The following is a 20,097-nucleotide window of genomic DNA, read 5'->3' on the forward strand; positions in this document are numbered from 1 at the left end:
TATCCGCCCGTCCAGCATCACTACTCTGGATGGTTCAGACTCAGAATATGTGGACAACTACAAATACTTAGGTTTCTGGTGAGACTGTAAAATCTCCTTCCAGACTCACATCAAGCATCTCCAATCCAAAATGAAATCTCTAATTGGCTTCCTATTTCGCAAAAAAAGCCTCCTTCACTCATGCTGCCAAACATACCCTCATAAAACTGACCATCCTACCAGTCCTTGACATTGGCGATGTCATTTACAAAATAGCCTCCAACACTCTACTCAGAAAATTGGATGCAGTCTATCACGGTGCCATCCATTTTGTCACCAAAGCCCCATATACTACCCACCACTGCGACCTGTATGCTCTCGTTGGCTGGCCCTCGCTCCTGGGGTGGCAGGGTAGCCTAGTGGTTAGAGCGTTGGACTAGTAACCGGAAGATTGCGAGTTCAAACCCCCGAGCTGACAAGGTACAAATCTGTCGTTCTGCCCCTGATCAGGCAGTTAATCCACAGTTCCCAGGCCGTCATTGAAAATAAGAATGTGTTCTTAACTGACTTGCCTGGTTAAATAAAGGTAAAATTAAAATTTAAAAAATTGTCACCAAACCCACTGGCTCCAGGTCATCTATAAGTCTTTGCTTGGTAAAGCCCCGCCTTATCTCAGCTCACTGGTCACCATAGCAGCACGCACTCCAGCAGGTATGTTTCACTGGTCACCCGCAAAGCCAATTCCTCCTTTGGCCGCCTTTCCTTCCAGTTCTCTGCTGCCAATGACTGGAACGAATTGCAAAAATCACTGAAGCTGGAGACTCATATCTCCCTCACTAACGTTAAGCACCAGCTGTCAGAGCAGCTTACAGATCATTGCACCTGTACATAGCCCATCCAACTACCTCATCCCCATACTGTTATTTGTTTATTCGATTGTTTTGCTTCTTTGCACCCAGTATCTCTACTTGCACATTTATCTTCTGCACATCGCTCACTCCAGTGTTTAATTGCTAAATTGTAATTATTTCGCCACTATGGCCTATTTATTGCCTTACCTCTCTTATCTTACCTCATTTGCACACACTGTATATAAACTTTTTCTATTGACTGTATGTTTATTTATTCCATTTGTAATTCTGTGTTGTTGTTTGGTCGCACTGCTTTGCTCTATCTTGGCCAGGTTGCGGTTCTAAGTGAGAACTTGTTCTCAACTAGCCTACCTGGTTAAATAAAGTTGAAATATATATTTTTTAAAGGCCTGATAGGCAGAGTGCTGCAGAGATGGTTGTCCTTCTGGAAGGTTCTCCCATCACCACAGAGGAGCTCTGTTAGTGTGACCATCGGATTCTTGGTCACCTCTCTGACCAAGGCCCTTCTCCACGATTGCTCAGTTTGGCCGGGCAGCCAACTTTAGGAAGAGTCTTGGAGGTTCCAAACTTCTTCCATTTAAGAACGATGGAGGCCACTGTGTTCTTGGGGACCTTCAATGCTGCAGAAATGTTTTGGTACCCTTCCCCAGATCTGTGCCTCGACACAATCCGGAAAATTCCTTCGAACTTATGGCTTTGTTTTTGCTCTGACATACACTGTCAACTGTGGGACCTGATAGAGACAGGTGTGTGCCTTTCCAAATAATTTCCAATCAATTGAATTTACCACAGATGGACTCCAATTTTTATTGTGTGAATATTGATGAGAAAAAAACAAAAGACTTGAATCCATTTTACAATAAGGCTGTAAAGTAACAAAATGTGGAAAAAGCTAAGGGATCTGAATACTTTCCGAATGCATTGTCTATCACGGTCACAAGGAATTAACAGGTTATAGAGCAAACAATGTAATTATCACAACACATAGGTTGTAATATGACTTTTTTGGGGGGTGGAGTTGGCTTCCCCAGTGATTTTACCCATGCACCGCTACTGCAGACCCTATGTAGATCACAGCCACCATGTTCAAAGTATGAAGGATTATGGGGAAGAAAACATGGAGCTCAGCATGGGAAAGATTAGGCTCTTTTGGGTTTGATGGATTGATCAAAGGGAAAGGATGAGAACAACTGTGAGAGGCTGCTGCTGTCTTTAAAGTTGGGAGGCTGGATTGCGGGGGGGTCAATGGGTTTTGGGTACATTGGGGGTTTGGATAATTTGGCACCAATGAACCCTGCGTGCAAGGATTTGAGTTGATGGAACCAGAATCCTGGGCTGCAGGGAGGGAAGGGAAAGGGGTGTGCTTCTATATAAAGGCGCATCATGCACCCCAGAAAATCTGAGGTGGCACAAAGTGTGTGAGGATGGCTGGACTATCTGTTCAGCACCATCTGTACATTTTTAAATTTAGCATTTTTCACTTGAAACAGCTTTTTCCTGCAATCTAGAGCCATAATCATGAAGTTCAAGTAAAAAATAAAAAAAAGCATTTTTTCTGCATATCTAAGCATACCTCTTGAGCAGTCTATATCCTCTTGACTGGTTATTAAATTAAAAAAAAGAAACAAGATATACGTCTCTGCTAAAATCTGGGTAAAAGATTGAAAGGAATGTGAGTCGTAAGTACATTTAGTAATTGCCTGTTTTTCTAATGTCTACCAACCTTGCCAGATAGTTTGACGATAGCCTGAGATGGATTATTGGTATCTAGTTATGAGGTTGGGAGATTGGGAACCTATCTGGGCTAAACTTCATAAAATTCCTAGGTGGCAGTAGTATTATATAGAAAAAAATGTATTTTTTGTTAAACAAGACAAATCTGAGGCAGTACATACCCGTACCCCCTATGGGCATGACGCAGTCTATAAATCCACACAGGAGCGGCCACTGACTGTGCCTCTAATCCGTCTGCTCTAGTGCTAGAGACGCCAAGCAGATCAATCAATTAAAACAGTTAGGACCCAGCCAGCAAGGGTAATTACAGCCTTTCCAGTACTGCCTGTGACAGGGAACTGAGGATACTCTTCATTAGAGCCACTTCCAAACATCGGAGCGGAATCTGACACTTGCCAGATTAAGCAAGACAAAGGATTTAGTGTAGTGGGAGCAAATGCACTTCCTTTGGACCCAGAGCATTATGGGGGATGTACATGTTGATACATAACGGGAGCAGTTGTTAGCGGCCTAAGCACTTTTGGAAGGGTATACTGTGACCTCAACATGTACATTAAGGGATTTCGGCAGGCACTTTGTTGTACACAAACCTTTTCAAAGGGCATCACATACAGCAGGGCCACTAATTGTAACATGAGGTTTCAAGCCTGGGCTAAAACAATGCCCAAAGTTAGACTAATTCCATGGCTGAAAAATTGTTTATAATCATATCCAAAGGTGACCAGGCATTAACGATACAGCCTACCATAAATAACACCTAATTTGGTTGCTCAAGTGATGGAAAGGTGACACTTCAATGATACATGTCAGCAATGATATGATTGTTCCACCATCTTGACAAGTTAGATTGCATAGAATATCTGTCACACTTTAACTTGACTTTGTAAGCAGTTAGTGCCAAAGATATAAACCTTCACTTAAATGAGCATGCTAAATAGAGTCGACTACAGTTGGCTTGGTCATCTTCCTGCGTCAATAAAGGGGTGTGTGGCACAACCTGCAGATGACTTTCTAACCAACTGCATAAGCATATTGGTTACACATAGCCCATTAAAAGACAGATGAGTCAGGCATGTGTGCGTGATTAACTGCATAGTTCACATCTGTGACCTCAGGCACATCTGTAAGAAGTACCAGTTGTAGTAACATTTCAATAGATGTTTTCAGAGTAACGCTTTTCCTGTAAACAGAAGGGAAAAAGAGAAAAATGGTAGACAAATTATTTTTATGCCAATGTTTCACATGTACATGGAACCTGTTGGGTATCTTACAATTGTAAAGTCCTCAAATTTAAAATAGACTAATCCAAAAATCACATTTGCCATTTAAAGTTGTAACATAAGAAACAAATGTCACAGTAAATTTCAGCCTATAGAGTGCTGCGGGTGGAATTAGATTACATAGCTGAAATAGTTCCGTAATTGTTTAAATACCTGAGCAATTTACCACAAACAGTTGAGCACCATACCTTGTAGAAATTAAATACCAATTCTTGACAAATGGCTCAGCTTTTCAAAAAATAAAAGAAAAAGGGACAACTGCCCCTTCTAAGGGGTATAATAAGATTTAACAATTCTCCAGAGGATGGTATGAAAAGCAAATTCAACTCCCAATACATTTTTTTCAATTTGTCACAGTAAAACCTCATTGGTAATTAAAAAATAAATCAATCTTGTTTTTACTTGGACACAGTCCAGTGTATTTAAAAAATAAAGTCATTATCCTAAACATATGACTAACAGATTATTTAAAAACAATGCATCTCCTGAGCTTGTAATTGTGTTTTTTTTCCCCTCAATATGATCAGGATTTACACATTGAGTGTGGCATCCTGTAAAATTATAAAATATAGGTCCTTTAAAGTGAAAAATATTCACAATAGTCCTTAATGTCCATAGTGCATCAGTATCGTCTCCACCGACCATCTCTGGAGCTGTCCCTCCACCTGTCATCTCTGCTACGGCCACCTCCGCTGCTCCCGCTCCTGTCATCATGGTGATAGTGTTCACCTCGCTGGTCATCCCGCTGGCTGCGGTGGTGCCGGTTGGAGCCAGTTTCAGAGCCTCCTGGGTAGCGCTGGTCCCTGCCGCTGTCCTGCTGGTACCCCTGCCTGTTGCCTCGAGGTGAGGAGCTGTCCCGTTGCCAGGACCCACCACCTCCACCACTCTGTAGCTGCTGTGGTGGTGGCTGCCCCAGAAGCCCGATGCCGCCGGCTGGGAAACCTCCATTTACGCCCAGGAGCTGCTGCATCTGCCACATGTTGTTCATCTGTTGAATTCACTTTTACTGATCCATGTCAACTGGTTAAATGATCATGATACAGGCCACTATGTAGTACAGTTTGTCATATGCTCAGGATACAATGAAATGGTTATTTTCAGGTTCACGTCGCAACAATGTGACATAAGTGTCACTACTGGAGATGAGGATAGTGCGTAATTGAATGGCTTGACAAGAGTAGTGTCAGTGGATGAAGGTATGCTCACCATTGCCTGTCTCTGCAGACTATCAGGAGAGGAGAAGGTCCTCTGGATGGACCCCTGGTCTGGGCTCTTGTCATATCTGCACAAGAAAAATGTCATTCTATATCGCAGACAAATAGAGGCTATTGATGCACAATACATTCCCTACATATGCATACTATTTTGCATTATGTTACAACATACCTGCCCCCAGCCCCATGTGGATTGGGAGTATTCACAGAGCTTTGATTCTGGGAGTTCCCCGGGCTGTTAATGTGACTGCTCCCTGTAAATATTTATCCAAATAATGACATTTCAATTGCAGGCAGACCCTAGTAAAACATTAGCAAATCAATTTCTATGACTAGTATGGGGTTTACATTAGTTTACCTGCTCTGAACTGTACTTTGAGAGTTCTTCCAAATAGAGTTGCCCCATTGAGCAGGTTCATGCCATAGGGCACAGACACCTCATGCTTGAAACAGACAAAACCAAACGCTTTCTGTTTTCCATCATTGTCTTTTGGAATTTTCACTTTGAACATAGGTCCTGCCTGCGTCAAAGAGAAGACAAAACAGACGATGGAGAACACAACTGTAAAACATTTTAAAAGTTAGCCACTGTGCTCGCGGACTTGGTGTGCTAGCCAGCTCTGGTCCATGCGGATGCATCGGATCTGAACTGCATGTGTAATCCGGGGCCTGCTCAAGTGTTTTATTTCGTGTTTTGGAGAAACGAAACCCTGTGCGCTGGGGATTTATGAAAAGCAACAGATCAGAGGCAACTTGTAGTTGTCGTACAATGGACCAGAGCTAGATATGTGTTCGCTAATATAGCTAGCTAACGTCGTTGCTGCATACTAGTAGGTAGTTAGCTAGCTAAGGCCGAATGAACTATATTGATCTGGATAGCTAGATAATTACACGGGTCAGAAGCTTCCACATCATTATTTGTCGAATAAGTTAGAGAAATTATCGCAATTCATTTAGCTAGCTAACATTAGCTATGTCGTATCTAGATAGTTCAAAGCTACTGCACCTGTAAAAAGAGCTCGAATAAAAGTTCTTCCGTCACTTTTGGATCCAAATTTCCAACAAAGAGAGTCCGGTCTGCTTCATCCGCTACTCCCATCTTGCTTTAATGATATCTAATGCACTTTATCAGTATGTAAACAAATTACAATGCACGATTTTTATACAGTTGTTCCGTGGTACGACCGTAAAGTAAAACTGCCATCATTCGTCAACTCGAGTTGCAATAACCATGATGTTTTGCGACATATGCCATTGAGCTCCGGTTAAAAACAAGGGCATGCCATCAAATATACCAGTGGTGGAAAAATGACCTAATTGTCATATTAAAGTACAAGTAAAGATTGAAAATAACTGAAGTGAAAGTCACCCAGTAAAATCCTACTTGAGTAAAAGTAAATAAAATAAAATGTTTTTACATATACGTAAGTATCAAAAGTAAATGTCTTTGTTAAAATATACTTCCTTATCAAAAGTAAAATAATAAATAATTTCAAATTCCTTATATTAAGCAAACCAGATGGCACCATTTTTTTAATGTACAGATAGTTTACTATTTATATTTTTGACTACTTTTACTTCTCTACATTCCGAAAGAAAAGTATGTACCATACACTCTCCAACAGTCAGACATCATTTAAAAACAAAGCATGTGTTTAGTAAATTCGCCAGATTAGAGACAGCAGGGATGACCAGGGATATTCTCTTGATAAGTGTGTGCATTAGACCATTTTCCTGTCCTGCTAAGCATTGAAAATTAAATGAGTACTTTTGGGTGTCAGGACAATCAATGTATGGTACATACTTTTCTTTAGGAATGTAGTGAAATAAAAGTAGTCAAAAATATAAATAGTAAAGTACTTACTACACCACTGCAAATAACAACATGTCATTAGTTGAGTACACATGAGCCTCACCCCTATTAGCTTCCTGTCATGTTTGTATTTACTGAATGTTACAACACGCTGAACATCATTCAAGGATTCTTGAGCCTCCCTGGATCACCTAAATGCTCGCCTATGAAAAGCCAACGGACATTTACTCCTTAGGTGCTGACCTGTTGCACCCTCTATAACCACTGTGATTATCATGTAACCCCTTTGGTCATCTATGAACGTTTGAACATCTTGAAGAATAATCTACCCTTCATGGCCATGTACTCTTAGAATCTCCACCGGCACAGCAAGAAGAGGACTGGCCACCTCTCAGAGCCTGGTTCCTCTCTAGGTTGTCTTCCTAGGTTCCTACCTTTCTAGGGAGTTTTTCCCTTTCACTGTGCTTCTACATCTGCTTGCTCTTTGGGGTTTTAGGCTGGGTTTATGTATAAGCACTTTGTGAAATCTGCTGATGTAAAAAGGGCTTGATTGATTGATTTGATTGACTGTCCCCAGCTTTCCGATGTGCCGGTGGGCAAGGTGTGAAACCAATACACTGGTGATAACTCATCCTGACCTCAGAGTCATATGAAATATACTTTAATAGAGCTCCCCCTCTATACTGCCCCCGTTGGAGAAAGTGCGTGCCCATAGTAAACTGAAAATATTTTTTTCCCAAAATTGCTAATATATGGATATAAAAATTATTATTGAATAGAAAACACTCTAAAGTTTCCAAAACCGTTTAAATTATGTCTGTAACAGCTCCAAGACTTAAGACACATACTAATGGTCTATAAAGAAAGGAAAGTAGGGAAGTTGGTCAGGGAGGATGGGTGGGAGTAATCTGGACCTTCTAGCAATCTAATGGTGTTGTTTTCTAGTTGTTTTTCTAGTCGTGTCAGGGAATCAAATCAAATTTTATTTGTCACATTTGCCGTAAAAAAAAAGGGTAGCCTAACAGTGAAATGCTTATGTACGGGTCCTTTTCCAACAATGCAGAGATAAGATAAAGATATATATACATATATATAGAGATTTTTAAAAATAGTGACATGAGAAATTAATACACAGTGAAAACAACTGTAACATTTTAGCTAACCTTTCTCCTAACCCTTATTCTAAATGTAAAACCAAACCTGCTATGTAATTCAACTAACCAAATTTGTTTTAGATCCCCTAATCTTTCACATAAATTATCCAAACCTTTGTTGTTAGTTCGCCTCACCACCAACCTAAATTCTACCCCTAATTCTCCTTTGTTGTGACACAACAAGCAATCTGGTCTCAGAGAAAGACATATAATAAGACATCCTTTAAGACATATGAAACATTAACATCATCCAATTCATATGTTATTGTACGATCAGTTAAGACTTACGATAATATCAAATTGTATTAGTCACTTGCGTCGAATACAACAGGTGTAACAGGTGTAACAACCTTACAGTGGAATGCTTACTTACGAGCCCCTAACCAACAATGTAGTTTTAAAAAATACAGATAAGAATAAGAAATAAAAGTAACAAGGAATTAAAGAGCAGCATTAAAATAACAATAGCGAGACTATATACAGGGGGGTACGGCACAGAGACAATGTGCACGTGTTAGTTGAAGTAATATGTAGATGTACAGTTGAAGTACACCTGAGCCAAATACATTTAAACTTAGTGTTTCACAATTCCTGACATTTAATCCGAGTAAAAATGATCTATCTTAGGTCAGTTAGAATCACCACTTTATTTTAAGAATGTGAAATGTCAGAATAATAGTAGAGAATGATTTATTTCAGCTTTCATCACATTCCCAGCAGGTCAGAAGTTTACATACACTCAATTAGTATTTGGTAACATTGCCTTTAAATTGTTTAACGTGGGTCAAACGTTTCGGGTAGCCTTCCACAAGCTTCCCACAATAAATTCGGTGAATTTTGGCCAATTTCTCCTGGCAGAACTGAGTCAGGTTTGTATGCCTCCTTGCTCGCACCAGCTTTTTCAGTTCTGCCCACACATTTTCTATAGGATTGAGGTCAAGGTTGGTAATGGCCACTCCAATACCTTGACTTTGTTGTCCTTAAACCATTTTGTCACAACTTTGGAAGTATGCGTGGGGTCATTGTCCATTTGGAAGACCCCTTTGCGACCAAGCTTTACCTTCCTGACTGATGTCTTGAGATGTTGCTTCAATATATCCACATAATTTTCCTACCTCATGATACCATCTATTTTGTGAAGTTCACCAGTCCCTCCTGCTGCAAAGCAACCCCACAACATGATACTGCCACCCCCGTGCTTCACGGTTGGATTGGTGTTCTTTGGCTTGCAAGCCTCCCCATTTTTCCTCCAAATGTAACAATGGTCAAACAGTTTTATTTTTGTTTCATAAGACCAGAGGACATTTCTCCAAAAAGTATGATCTTTATCCCCATGTGCAGTTGCAAACCGCAGTCTGACTTTTTTATGGTGGTTTTGGAGCAGAGGCTTCTTCCTTGTTGAGCGGCCTTTCAGGTTATGTTGATATAGAACTAGTTTTACTGTGACTATAGATACTTTTGTACCTGTTTCCTCCAGCATATTTCCAAGGTCCTTTGCTGTTGTTCTGGGATTGATTTGCACTTTTTGCACCAAAGTACGTTCATCTCTAGGAGACAGAACGCGTCTCCTTCCTGAGTGGTATGACAGCTGCGTGGTCCCATGGTGTTTATACTTACTTGCTATTGTTAGTACAGATGAACGTGGTACCTACTGACATTTGGAAATAGCTCCCAAGGATGAACAAGACTTGTGGAGGTCTACAATTTATTTTCTGAGGTCTTGGCTGATTTCTTTTGATTTCCCCATGATGTTAAGCAAAGAGGCACTGATTTTAAACGTAGGCCTTGAAATACATCCACAGGTCCACCTCCAATTGACTCAAAGGATGTCAGAATTTATAAAGCCATGACATAATTTTCTGGAATTTTCCAAGCTGTTTAAAACCTCTCTTGGATATGTGGGATGGTAGCGTCCCACCTCGCCAACAGCCAGTGAAAGTGCAGGGCGCCAAATTCAAAACAACAAAAATCTCATATTTAAAATTCCTCAAGCAAACAAGTATTTTACACCATTTTAAAGATAAAATTCTCGTTAATCCAGCCACAGTGTCTGATTTCAAAAATGTTTTCAAACGAAAGCACCAAGCGATTATGTTAGGTCACCACCACCTCACAGCCAAAGAGAGGAGTCACAAAAAGCACAAATAGAGATAAAATTAATCACAAACCTTTGATCATCTTCATCAGATGAGACTCATAGGACTTCATGTTACACAATAGATTTATGTTTTGTTCGATAAAGTGCATTTTTATATTTAAAAAAAAATCTAATTTTACATTGGCGCGTTACATTCAGTAGTTCTAAAACATGCGGTGATTGTGCAGAGAGCCACATCTATTTACAGAAATACTCCTTATAAATGTTGTTGAAAATACAAGTGTTATGCATGGAATTAGAGATATACTTCTCCTTAATGCAACCGCTTTTTACTTGCGGAAAAAGCAAACCATGCAATTATCTGAGTACAGCGTTCAGACAACAAAGCAGCCAAAAAGATATCCGCCATATTGGGTAGTCAACACTAGTCAAAATTAGCATTATAAATATTCACTTACCTTTGATGATCTTCATCAGAATGAACTTCCAGGAATCGCAGTTCCACAATAAATGTTTGTTTTGTTTGATAATGTCCATCATATATGTCCAAATAGCTTCTTTTGTTAGGGTGTTTTGTAAACAAATCCAAAAGCGCATTCAGGTCCAGCCGAACATCGGACGAAAAGTTCAAAAAGTTCCATTACAGCCTTTAGAAACTTGTCAAACGATTTATGGAATCAATCTTTAGGATGATTTTAACATAAATCTTCAATAATATTCCAACTGGAGAATTCCTTTGTCTTCAGAAAAGCAAAGGAATGGGAGATACCTCTCATGTGAAATGCGCATGATCAGCGCATGAATGCTGGCAGACCTCTGACTCATTCCTCTCTCATTCGGTCCCACTTCACAGTAGAAGCCTCAAACAACATTCTAAAGACTGATGACATCTAGTGGAAGCCTTAGGAAGTGCAACATAACCAATATCCCACTGTATATTCAATAGGGACTTGGTTACAAAACGACAAGCCTCAGATTTCCCACTTCCTGGTTGGATTTTTCTCAGGTTTCCGCCTGCTATATGAGTTGTGTTATACTCACAGACATCATTCAAATAGTTTTAGGAACTTCAGAGGGATTTCTATCCAATACTACTAATAATATGCATATATTAGCATCTGGGACAGAGTAGCAGGCAGTTTACTCTGGGCACCTTATTCATCCAAGCTACTCAATACTGCCACCCTGTCACCAATAAGTTAATGGCACAGTCAACTAAGTGTATGTAAACTTCTGACCCACTGGAATTGTGATACAGTGAATTAGAAGTGAAATAATCTGTCTGTAAACAATTGTTGGAAAAATTACTTGTGTCATGCACAAAGTTGATGTCCTAACCGACTTGCCAAAACAATTGTTTGTTAACAAGAAATTTGTGGAGTGGTTGATAAACACGTTTTTATTACTTCAACATAAGTGTATGTAAACTTCCGACTTTAGGTAGAACTGTAGGTAGAGTTATTAAAGTGAATATGCATAGATGATAACAACAGAGAGTAGCAGCGGTGTAAAAGAGAGGGGGGGCAATCCAAATAGTCTGAGTAGCCATTCAATTATATGTTCAGGAGTTTTATGGCTTGGGGATAGAAGCTGTTTAGAAGCCTCTTGGACTTTGACTTGGCGCTCCGGTACCACTTGATGTGCGGAAGCAGAGAGAACAGCCTATGACTAGGGTTGCTGGAGTCTTTGACGCATTTTGGTTCTTCCTCTGACACCACCTGGTATAGAGGTCCTGGATGCCAGGAAGCTTGGTCCCAGTGATGTACTGGGACGTTTGCACTACCCTATGTAGTGCCTTGTGGTCAGAGGCAGAGCATTTGCCATACCAGGCAGTGATGCAACCAGTCAGGATGCTCTCGATGGTGCAGCTGTAGAACCGTTTGAGGATCTGAGGACCAATGCCAAATCTTTTCAGTCTTCCGAGGGGGAATATGTTTTGTTGTGCCCTCTTCACGACTGTCTTTGTGTGCTTAGACCATGTTAGTTGGTGACCAAGGAACTTGAAGCTCTCAACCTGCTCCACTACAGCCCCGTCGATGAGAATGGGGTCATCCTCATTTTGCTGTAGTCCACAATCATCTCCTTTGTCTTGATCACATTGAGAGAGAGGTTGTTGTCCTGGCACCACACGGTCAGGTCTCTGACCTCTTCCCTATAGGCTGTCTAGTCGTTGTCATCATCAAACTTAATGATGGTGTTGGAGTTGTGCCTGGTCATGCAGTCATGAGTGAACAGGGAGTACAGGAAGGGACTGAGCAATATACGTACTCTAATTCGTATGACATTGTGCAACATATCAAACTAAATGGAGTGTCACAGATTTAGATGCTGATGAATGCGAATTGCCATGGGACCACATTGCCTAACTTCTTCTGTAGATCGCTGACATTTCCTGCAGCAAGTGCCTATCCTTACTAACACCTCTATAGAGTAGAGAGGGTGATGATTCAGACATGCTGTAATAGTGTGCCCTCCTCACACTCTGTCCACAGGTCTCCTCGGCCCCTTGGAAGTCGATGTGCATGCTGATGAGATTTTCCTGGACATGTACATTCCCCAGTCCAGTGCATGCGATCGGATCACTGACTCAAGTACACTGCGATGTATGCCCCTGGCCTTGTGGTGATGGCAGCATCATTATAGTGCCGAGGTCAAATGAGCCATGTGAAAAGCTTGACTTCCTCCCTAATCAGATGGCACTTGTGTGTGGCTGCTATATTAATTAGTTTCATTTAAAGTCTAATGATTTCCCCCATCCCTGGAGAAATCCCATAGCGATTGTGATTGTGGCTGGGTATAAGGACCACACTGGAAAGATAAGAGTAGAATATCAATGGGACTCTTTTGAAGGCTGTTCTTATTTACAGGATCCCCACTAGAGCATTTATTTTCACATGATTTATAGCTGTCATTCATAATGGGGCAGTAAAATATATAGTTTAATACTAAAATCATAATTTTTTTTACAGCCCAGTTTGTTATGGGCATCACGTGTCGTGTACAGTATAGGGTAGTTAACACTTTCACATGAAATATTTATGATTTCAAATGCATCAAATCAAATCACATTTTATTTGTCACATACACATGGTTAGCAGATGTTAATGCGAGTGTAGCGAATTGCTTGTGCTTCTAGTTCCGACTATGCAGTGATAACCAACAAGTAATCTAACTAACAATTCCAAAACTACTGTCTTATACACAGTGTAAGGGGATAAAGAATATGTACATAAGGATGAATGAGTGATGGTACAGAGCAGCATACAGTAGATGGTATCGAGTACAGTATATACATATGAGATGAGTATGTAGACAAAGTAAACAAAGTGGCATAGTTAAAGTGGCTAGTGATACATGTATTACATAAGGATGCAGTCGATGATGTAGAGTACAGTATATACGTATGCATATGAGATGAATAATGTAGGGTAAGTAACATTATATAAGGTAGCATTGTTTAAAGTGGCTAGTGATATATTTACATAATTTCCCATCAATTCCCATTATTAAAGTGGCTGGAGTTGGGTCAGTGTCAATGACAGTGTGTTGGCAGCAGCCACTCAATGTTAGTGGTGGCTGTTTAACAGTCTGATGGCCTTGAGATAGAAGCTGTTTTTCAGTCTCTCGGTCCCAGCTTTGATGCACCTGTACTGACCTCGCCTTCTGGATGATAGCGGGGTGAACAGGCACTGGTTCGGGTGGTTGGTGTCCTTGATGATCTTTATGGCCTTCCTGTAACATCGGGTGGTGTAGGTGTTCTGGAGGGCAGATAGTTTGCCACCGGTGATGCGTTGTGCAGACCTCACTACCCTCTGGAGAGCCTTACGGTTGAGGGCGGAGCCGTTGCCGTACCAGGCGGTGCTACAGCCCGCCAGGATGCTCTCGATTGTGCATCTGTAGAAGTTTGTGAGTGCTTTTGGTGACAAGCCGAATTTCTTCAGCCTCCTGAGGTTGAAGAGGCGCTGCTGCGCCTTCTTCACGACGCTGTCAGTGTGAGTGGACCAATTCAGTTTGTCTGTGATGTGTATGCCGAGGAACTTAAAACTTGCTACCCTCTCCACTACTGTTCCATCGATGTGGATAGGGGGGTGTTCCCTCTGCTGTTTCCTGAAGTCCACAATCATCTCCTTAGTTTTGTTGACGTTGAGTGTGAGGTTATTTTCCTGACACCACACTCCGAGGGCCCTCACCTCCTCCCTGTAGGCCGTCTCGTCGTTGTTGGTAATCAAGCCTACCACTGTTGTGTCGTCCGCAAACTTGATGATTGAGTTGGAGGCGTGCGTGGCCACGCAGTCGTGGGTGAACAGGGAGTACAGGAGAGGGCTCAGAACGCACCCTTGTGGGGCCCCGTGTTGAGGGTCAGCGGGGAGGAGATGTTGTTGCCTACCCTCACCACCTGGGGGCGGCCCGTCAGGAAGTCCAGTACCCAGTTGCACAGGGCGGGGTCGAGACCCAGGGTCTCAAGCTTGATGACAAGCTTGGAGGGTACTATGGTGTTGAATGCCGAGCTGTAGTCGATGAACAGCATTCTCACATAGGTATTCCTCTTGTCCAGGTGGGTTAGGGCAGTGTGCAGTGTGGTTGAGATTGCATCGTCTGTGGACCTATTTGGGCGGTAAGCAAATTGGAGTGGGTCTAGGGTGTCAGGTAGGGTGGAGGTGATATGGTCCTTGACTAGTCTCTCAAAGCACTTCATGATGACGGAAGTGAGTGCTACGGGGCGGTAGTCGTTTAGCTCAGTTACCTTAGCTTTCTTGGGAACAGGAACAATGGTGGCCCTCTTGAAGCATGTGGGAACAGCAGACTGGTATAGGGATTGATTGAATATGTCCGTAAACACACCGGCCAGCTGGTCTGCGCATGCTCTGAGGGCGCGGCTGGAGATGCCATCAAATCTTTGTCAGTTGGTAGCGATAAAAAATCTATACCATAAAACCACACCTGTGCAGAAATGCACTCCGATGACTAAGGCACATTAATCTATTTTTGGACCCAGTAACTATTAACCCATATATCTCCCGGATGCCTTTTCCCTTTTTATAGCATTGGATGGAATTCAGGAGAGCACTAAGGAATAGCAGTTCCACAGAACCAGAAAACTGGTGGAAATTGGAGTAAAGTGGGGAACAACAAGCAGACAGGCTGATCTAGTTGCTTTGAGTAAGAAAAAAAACGAAGAGATGCTGAAAGCAAACAAAGGTTCTGCTGACCCTTTTTTATTTCACAAATACGTCTGTTTAGCAGTTTTCCCATGGAATTTTGGATGAAATCTAAATCTTGTATATGATATGAAATACCAATTGGGATTGCTCTCTATTCAAGCGGCATAGCATTATTTTGTCGTGGCAGGGAGTTAAGCCATTGGTCTCTCACAGGAGTGGCAGCAGATGGCAGTGTTGTTCCGATGATAGACTGCATCCTCATGAAGAACACACTGGTTTCATTTGCTTGCGGTAACAAGGGCATAGCCTACTATCGAGCTTTTGTCAAAGCAAAAAAGAGAAATAGAAAACAATCTTAATGGAAAAAGAAATATGCACTTTTTAGTCTAGCTTTACTGGGTGTTCCTGGATTCTATTTCATAGACAATCTCATTCGTACATAACACAGCGTTAGATAGTGGAACTGACCAATGATGGAGTGCAGATAGGGATTGAATATATTGGAACAGCAACATTGTGTCAACGTTGAAAATATGCAACTAGCTTGGTAAATTGTAAACTGTTCAACTAATTATTATCAGAATGACCTCATGGCTTATTTAACTATGTAAATAATCATCTAGATTTACACAGTACTTGCTGCAAGCAATATGCATTCACTTAGTAAACACCCACAGCTATAGTATATACCTCATCTCTTGTCTCGCTGTGGTAAGATACATTGACATGTTGGCCCTAGCTGTATCTCTCATCTTAATCTAGTAAGCACAGCATATAACATGCACTATGCAATTTTAAATGTGTATAATAATTAAGGAGACACTGACAGTAAGTGTATAGATGTTGGCATTGCACTTCTTGCCAGAGAAATGAAATATCAAAATGATACACAATTAGCATGATTAACATTGGCCACTTTGGTTTCGGTCTCTGCCCCCATATCTTCGAACCTGCATTATTTTTGATTGAAGTGAAGAACAAGACCAAAGGGGAATATCACTGTGGTGCGAGATGAGAGTGAATGAGCATTTAAAGAAGTGAGACGCGATGACCAGGCCAGCCCAAGAACTAGGCCACCCACCTATGGTGACGTCACGTATGGGTTTTGTTCCTCTACATTAGTCCCCTCTCCTTTAACCCCTTGGAAGAAGTGACTGTTGATGTGCCTATACACTGGTGGCTGGTCACATCCCTTGGCCCTTGCCTCTGCCTCAATTTATCCATCCTTTGGTTCATTAACATTCATCATTCATGTAGAATGAAGTGATTTGGGATCATTAAATGTACATGAATATTTGTCGGATTAAACTTTAATTAAGCCATCCCTCTCCAACGGTGCATGATGTCATCAATCGGCTTCCCGTTCAATGCGCTCAGCTCTGGTTTAATGGCCTGTACCTTTTATAAGTGCTACTCAGTGCTTATCCCACCATGCCAGCTCCCCCTTATTTTACACTTCTTGCACTCTGACTGGCCAGTCTAGTTTAAGATGATTTTGAATGGTTTTAGGTAGCACTGAGAGGGTGTAGATCAATCACACTTAATTCAGTGGCAGAGCCTTGCACTTTTTGTCCATTTCATGCAAATGTCAGTAATTATTCCCTGTATTCATGGAGGGTGATTTTGTGTACATTTGGATATACGTAAGTGCTGTGCGTACTGCAGTGGCATAAATTACTTCAGTAAAAATACTTCAAAGTACTACTTAAGTAGTTTTTTGGAGTATCTGCACTTTACTGTTTATACTTTTGACAACTTTTACTTGTACTTCACTACATTCCTAAATAAAATAATATATTTTTTACTCTACATTTTCCCTAACACCCAAAAGTAAATGGTCCAATTTATGCGCTTATCAAGAGAACATCCATGATCATCCCTACTGTCTCTGATCTGGCGGACTCCCTAAACACACATGCTTTGTTTGTAAATGAGTGTTGGAATGTGCCCCTGGCTATCTGTGAATAAATAATAAAAAAAGAAAATGCCATCTGGTTTGCTTAATATAAGGAATTTGAAATTATGTATACTTATACTTTTGATACATAAGTACATTACCAGTCAAACGTTTGGACACACCTACTCATTCAAGGGTTTTTCTTTATTTTTAATATTTTCTACATTGTAGAATAATAGTGAAGACATCAAAACTATGAAATAACACATGGAATCATGTAGTAACCAAAAAAGTGTTAAACAAATATTTTTTATATTTGAGATTCTTCAAAGTAGCCACCCTTTGCCTTGAAAACAGCTTTGCATACTCTTGGCATTCTCTCAACCAGCTTCATGAGATAGCCACCTGGAATGCATTTCAATTAACAGGTGTGCCTTGTTAAAAGTACATTTGCAAAAATGTCTTTCCTTCTTAATACGTTTGAGCCAATCAGTTGTGTTGTGACAAGATAGGTGTGGTATACAGAAGACAGCCCTATTTGGTAAAAGACCAAGCCCATATTATGGCAAGAACAGCTCAAATAAGCAAAGAGAAGCAACAGTCCATCATTACTTGAAGACATGAAGGTCAGTCAATCTGGAAAATTTCAAGAACTTTTAAAGTTTAATCAAGTGCAGTCGCAAAAACCATCAATCGCTATGATGAAACTGGCTCTCATGAGGACCGCCAGAGGAAAGGAAGACACAGAGTTACCTCTGCTGCAGAGGATAAGTTCATTTGGGTTAACTGCACCTCAGAAATTGCAGCCCAAAAAAATGCTTCACAGAGTTCAAATAACAGACACATCTCAGCATCAACTGTTCAGAGGAGACTGCGTGAATCAGGCCTTCATGGTAGAGTTGCTGCAAAGAAACCACTACTAAATGACACCAATAATAAGAAGAGACTTGCTTGTGCCAAGAAACGCGAGCAATGGACATTAGACAGGTGGAAATCTGTCCTTTGGTCTGTGATTTATTTAGAATGCAAGACACACTTAACCAGCATTGCCACAAAAGCATTCTGCAGCGATACGCCATCCCATCTGGTTTACATTTATTGGGAATGTCATTTGTTTTACAACAGGACAATGACCCAACATATCCCCAGGCTGTGTAAGGGCTATTTGACGAAGAAGGAGAGTGATGGAGTGCTGCATCAGATGACCTGGCCTCCACAATCACCCAACCTCAACCCAATTGAGATGGTTTGGGTGAGTTGTACCGCAGAGTGAAGGAAAAGCAGCCAACAAGATCTTAGCATATGTGCGGACTCCTTCAAGACAGTTGGAAAAGCATTCCAGGTGAAGCTGGTTGAGATAATGCCAAGAGTGTCATCAAGGAAAAGGGTGGCTATTTTGAATAATCTAAAATCTAAAATATGTTTTGATTTGTTTAACACTTTTTTGGTTAGTATATGATTCCAAATGTGTTATTTCATAGTTTTGATGTCATCACTATTTTTCTACAATGTAGAAAATAGAGAAAAACCTTTGAATGAGTTGGCGTGTCCAAACGTTTGACTGGTACTGTATATTTAAAACCAAATACTTTTAGACTTTTACTCAAGTTGTATTTTACTTGGTGACTAGAACTTTTACTTGGTTCATTTTCTTTTAAGTATCTTTACTTTTACTCAACTATGACAATTGGGTACTTTTTCCACCACTGGTGTACTGTAGCTTTTCTTACATATTTGATTGAGTGAACAGGACACACAGAAACACACCACACATAATTAGTTCTTGTGACATTGTATCAGCCAATTGCAAGGTCTCCAAGGATGGAGCGCTAAGAACCTTGGCGTGATCCTGGACAACACCCTGTCGTTCTCAACTAACATCAAGGCGGTGTCCCGTTCCTGTAGGGTCATGCTCTACAACATCCGCAGAGTACGACCCTGCCTCACACAGGAAGCGGCGCAGGTCCTAATCCAGGCACTTGTCATCTCCCGTCTTGATTACTGCAACTCGCTGTTGGCTGGGCTCCCTGCCTGTGCCATTAAACCCCTACAACTCATCCAGAACGCCGCAGCCCGTCTGGTGTTCAACCTTCCCAAGTTCTCTCACGTCACCCCGCTCCTCCGCTCTCTCCACTGGCTTCCAGTTGAAGCTCGCATCCGCTACAAGACCATGGTGCTTGCCTACGGAGCTGTGAGGGGAACGGCACCTCAGTACCTCCAGGCTCTGATCGGGCCCTACACCCAAACAAGGGCACTGCGTTCATCCACCTCTGGCCTGCTCGCCTCCCTACCACTGAGGAAGTACAGTTCCCGCTCAGCCCAGTCAAAACTGTTCGCTGCTCTGGCTCCCCAATGGTGGAACAAACTCCCTCACGACGCCAGGACAGCGGAGTCAATCACCACCTTCCGGAGACACCTGAAACCCCACCTCTTCAAGGAATACCTAGGATAGGGTAAGTAATCCTTCTCACCCCCCCCCCCCTAAAAAGATTTAGATGCACTATTGTAAAGTGGCTGTTCCACTGGATGTCATAAGGTGTATGCACCAATTTGTAAGTCGCTCTGGATAAGAGCGTCTGCTGAATGACTTAAATGTAAATGTAAAATGGAGGAAGATACTGAGGCAGGTCTCCAATCAATTTATTTATTTATTTCATATTGCACCATGTTTGTTATCTGAATATCACTACTGCATGCTGCGACCCTGATATGCTGTGGCTGTTTCCAGACTGTGACCCCGAATGCACAGAACTATTGTGTAGGCAGAAGAGTTCCACCCGGACTGTTGCCATAGTACTAGGCTACTGGAGTGCTGAGTAGAAGCGCTTGGCATCAGCACCTTGACACCAACTGCGGCTAGGCGACAAGCTTACCAGCCCCACATCACTTACGTC

General features: G+C 41.6%; 1 protein-coding gene across 2 annotated transcripts; it reads right to left on the bottom strand.

Moving 5' to 3' along the window:
• Positions 1–3,793: 3,793 nt before the first annotated feature.
• LOC118370770 (RNA-binding protein 7-like) lies at positions 3,794–6,317 on the bottom strand. Of its 2 annotated transcripts, none has more exons than XM_035755892.2 (5): positions 6,086–6,317; positions 5,438–5,600; positions 5,252–5,333; positions 5,072–5,147; positions 3,794–4,835 (listed from the first exon to the last, which is right to left on the bottom strand). In XM_035755892.2, exons 1-5 carry the CDS (start codon positions 6,176–6,178, stop codon positions 4,488–4,490), a joined length of 762 nt encoding a protein of 253 aa, XP_035611785.1. In that variant the 5' UTR covers positions 6,179–6,317; the 3' UTR covers positions 3,794–4,487. The 2 variants fall into 2 exon arrangements, with proteins under 2 accessions (XP_035611785.1, XP_035611784.1); XM_035755891.2 differs by having other exon boundaries at positions 3,794–4,853; positions 6,086–6,312.
• Between the last annotated feature and the right edge of the window lie 13,780 nt (positions 6,318–20,097).

This window comes from Oncorhynchus keta, chromosome 1, assembly GCF_023373465.1.
Source record: "Oncorhynchus keta strain PuntledgeMale-10-30-2019 chromosome 1, Oket_V2, whole genome shotgun sequence".
Classification (NCBI taxonomy): Eukaryota; Metazoa; Chordata; class Actinopteri; order Salmoniformes; family Salmonidae; genus Oncorhynchus; species Oncorhynchus keta.

Coding starts and splice junctions, on each gene's coding strand:
- LOC118370770 (XM_035755891.2), bottom strand. CDS start 6,178: ATGGGAGTAGCGGATGAAGCAGACCGGACTCTCTTTGTTGGAAATTTG. Junction 5,334..5,437: donor CAAAGTACAGTTCAGAGCAG/GTAAACTAATGT, acceptor AAATATTTACAG/GGAGCAGTCACATTAACAGC. Junction 5,148..5,251: donor CCACATGGGGCTGGGGGCAG/GTATGTTGTAAC, acceptor TTTCTTGTGCAG/ATATGACAAGAGCCCAGACC.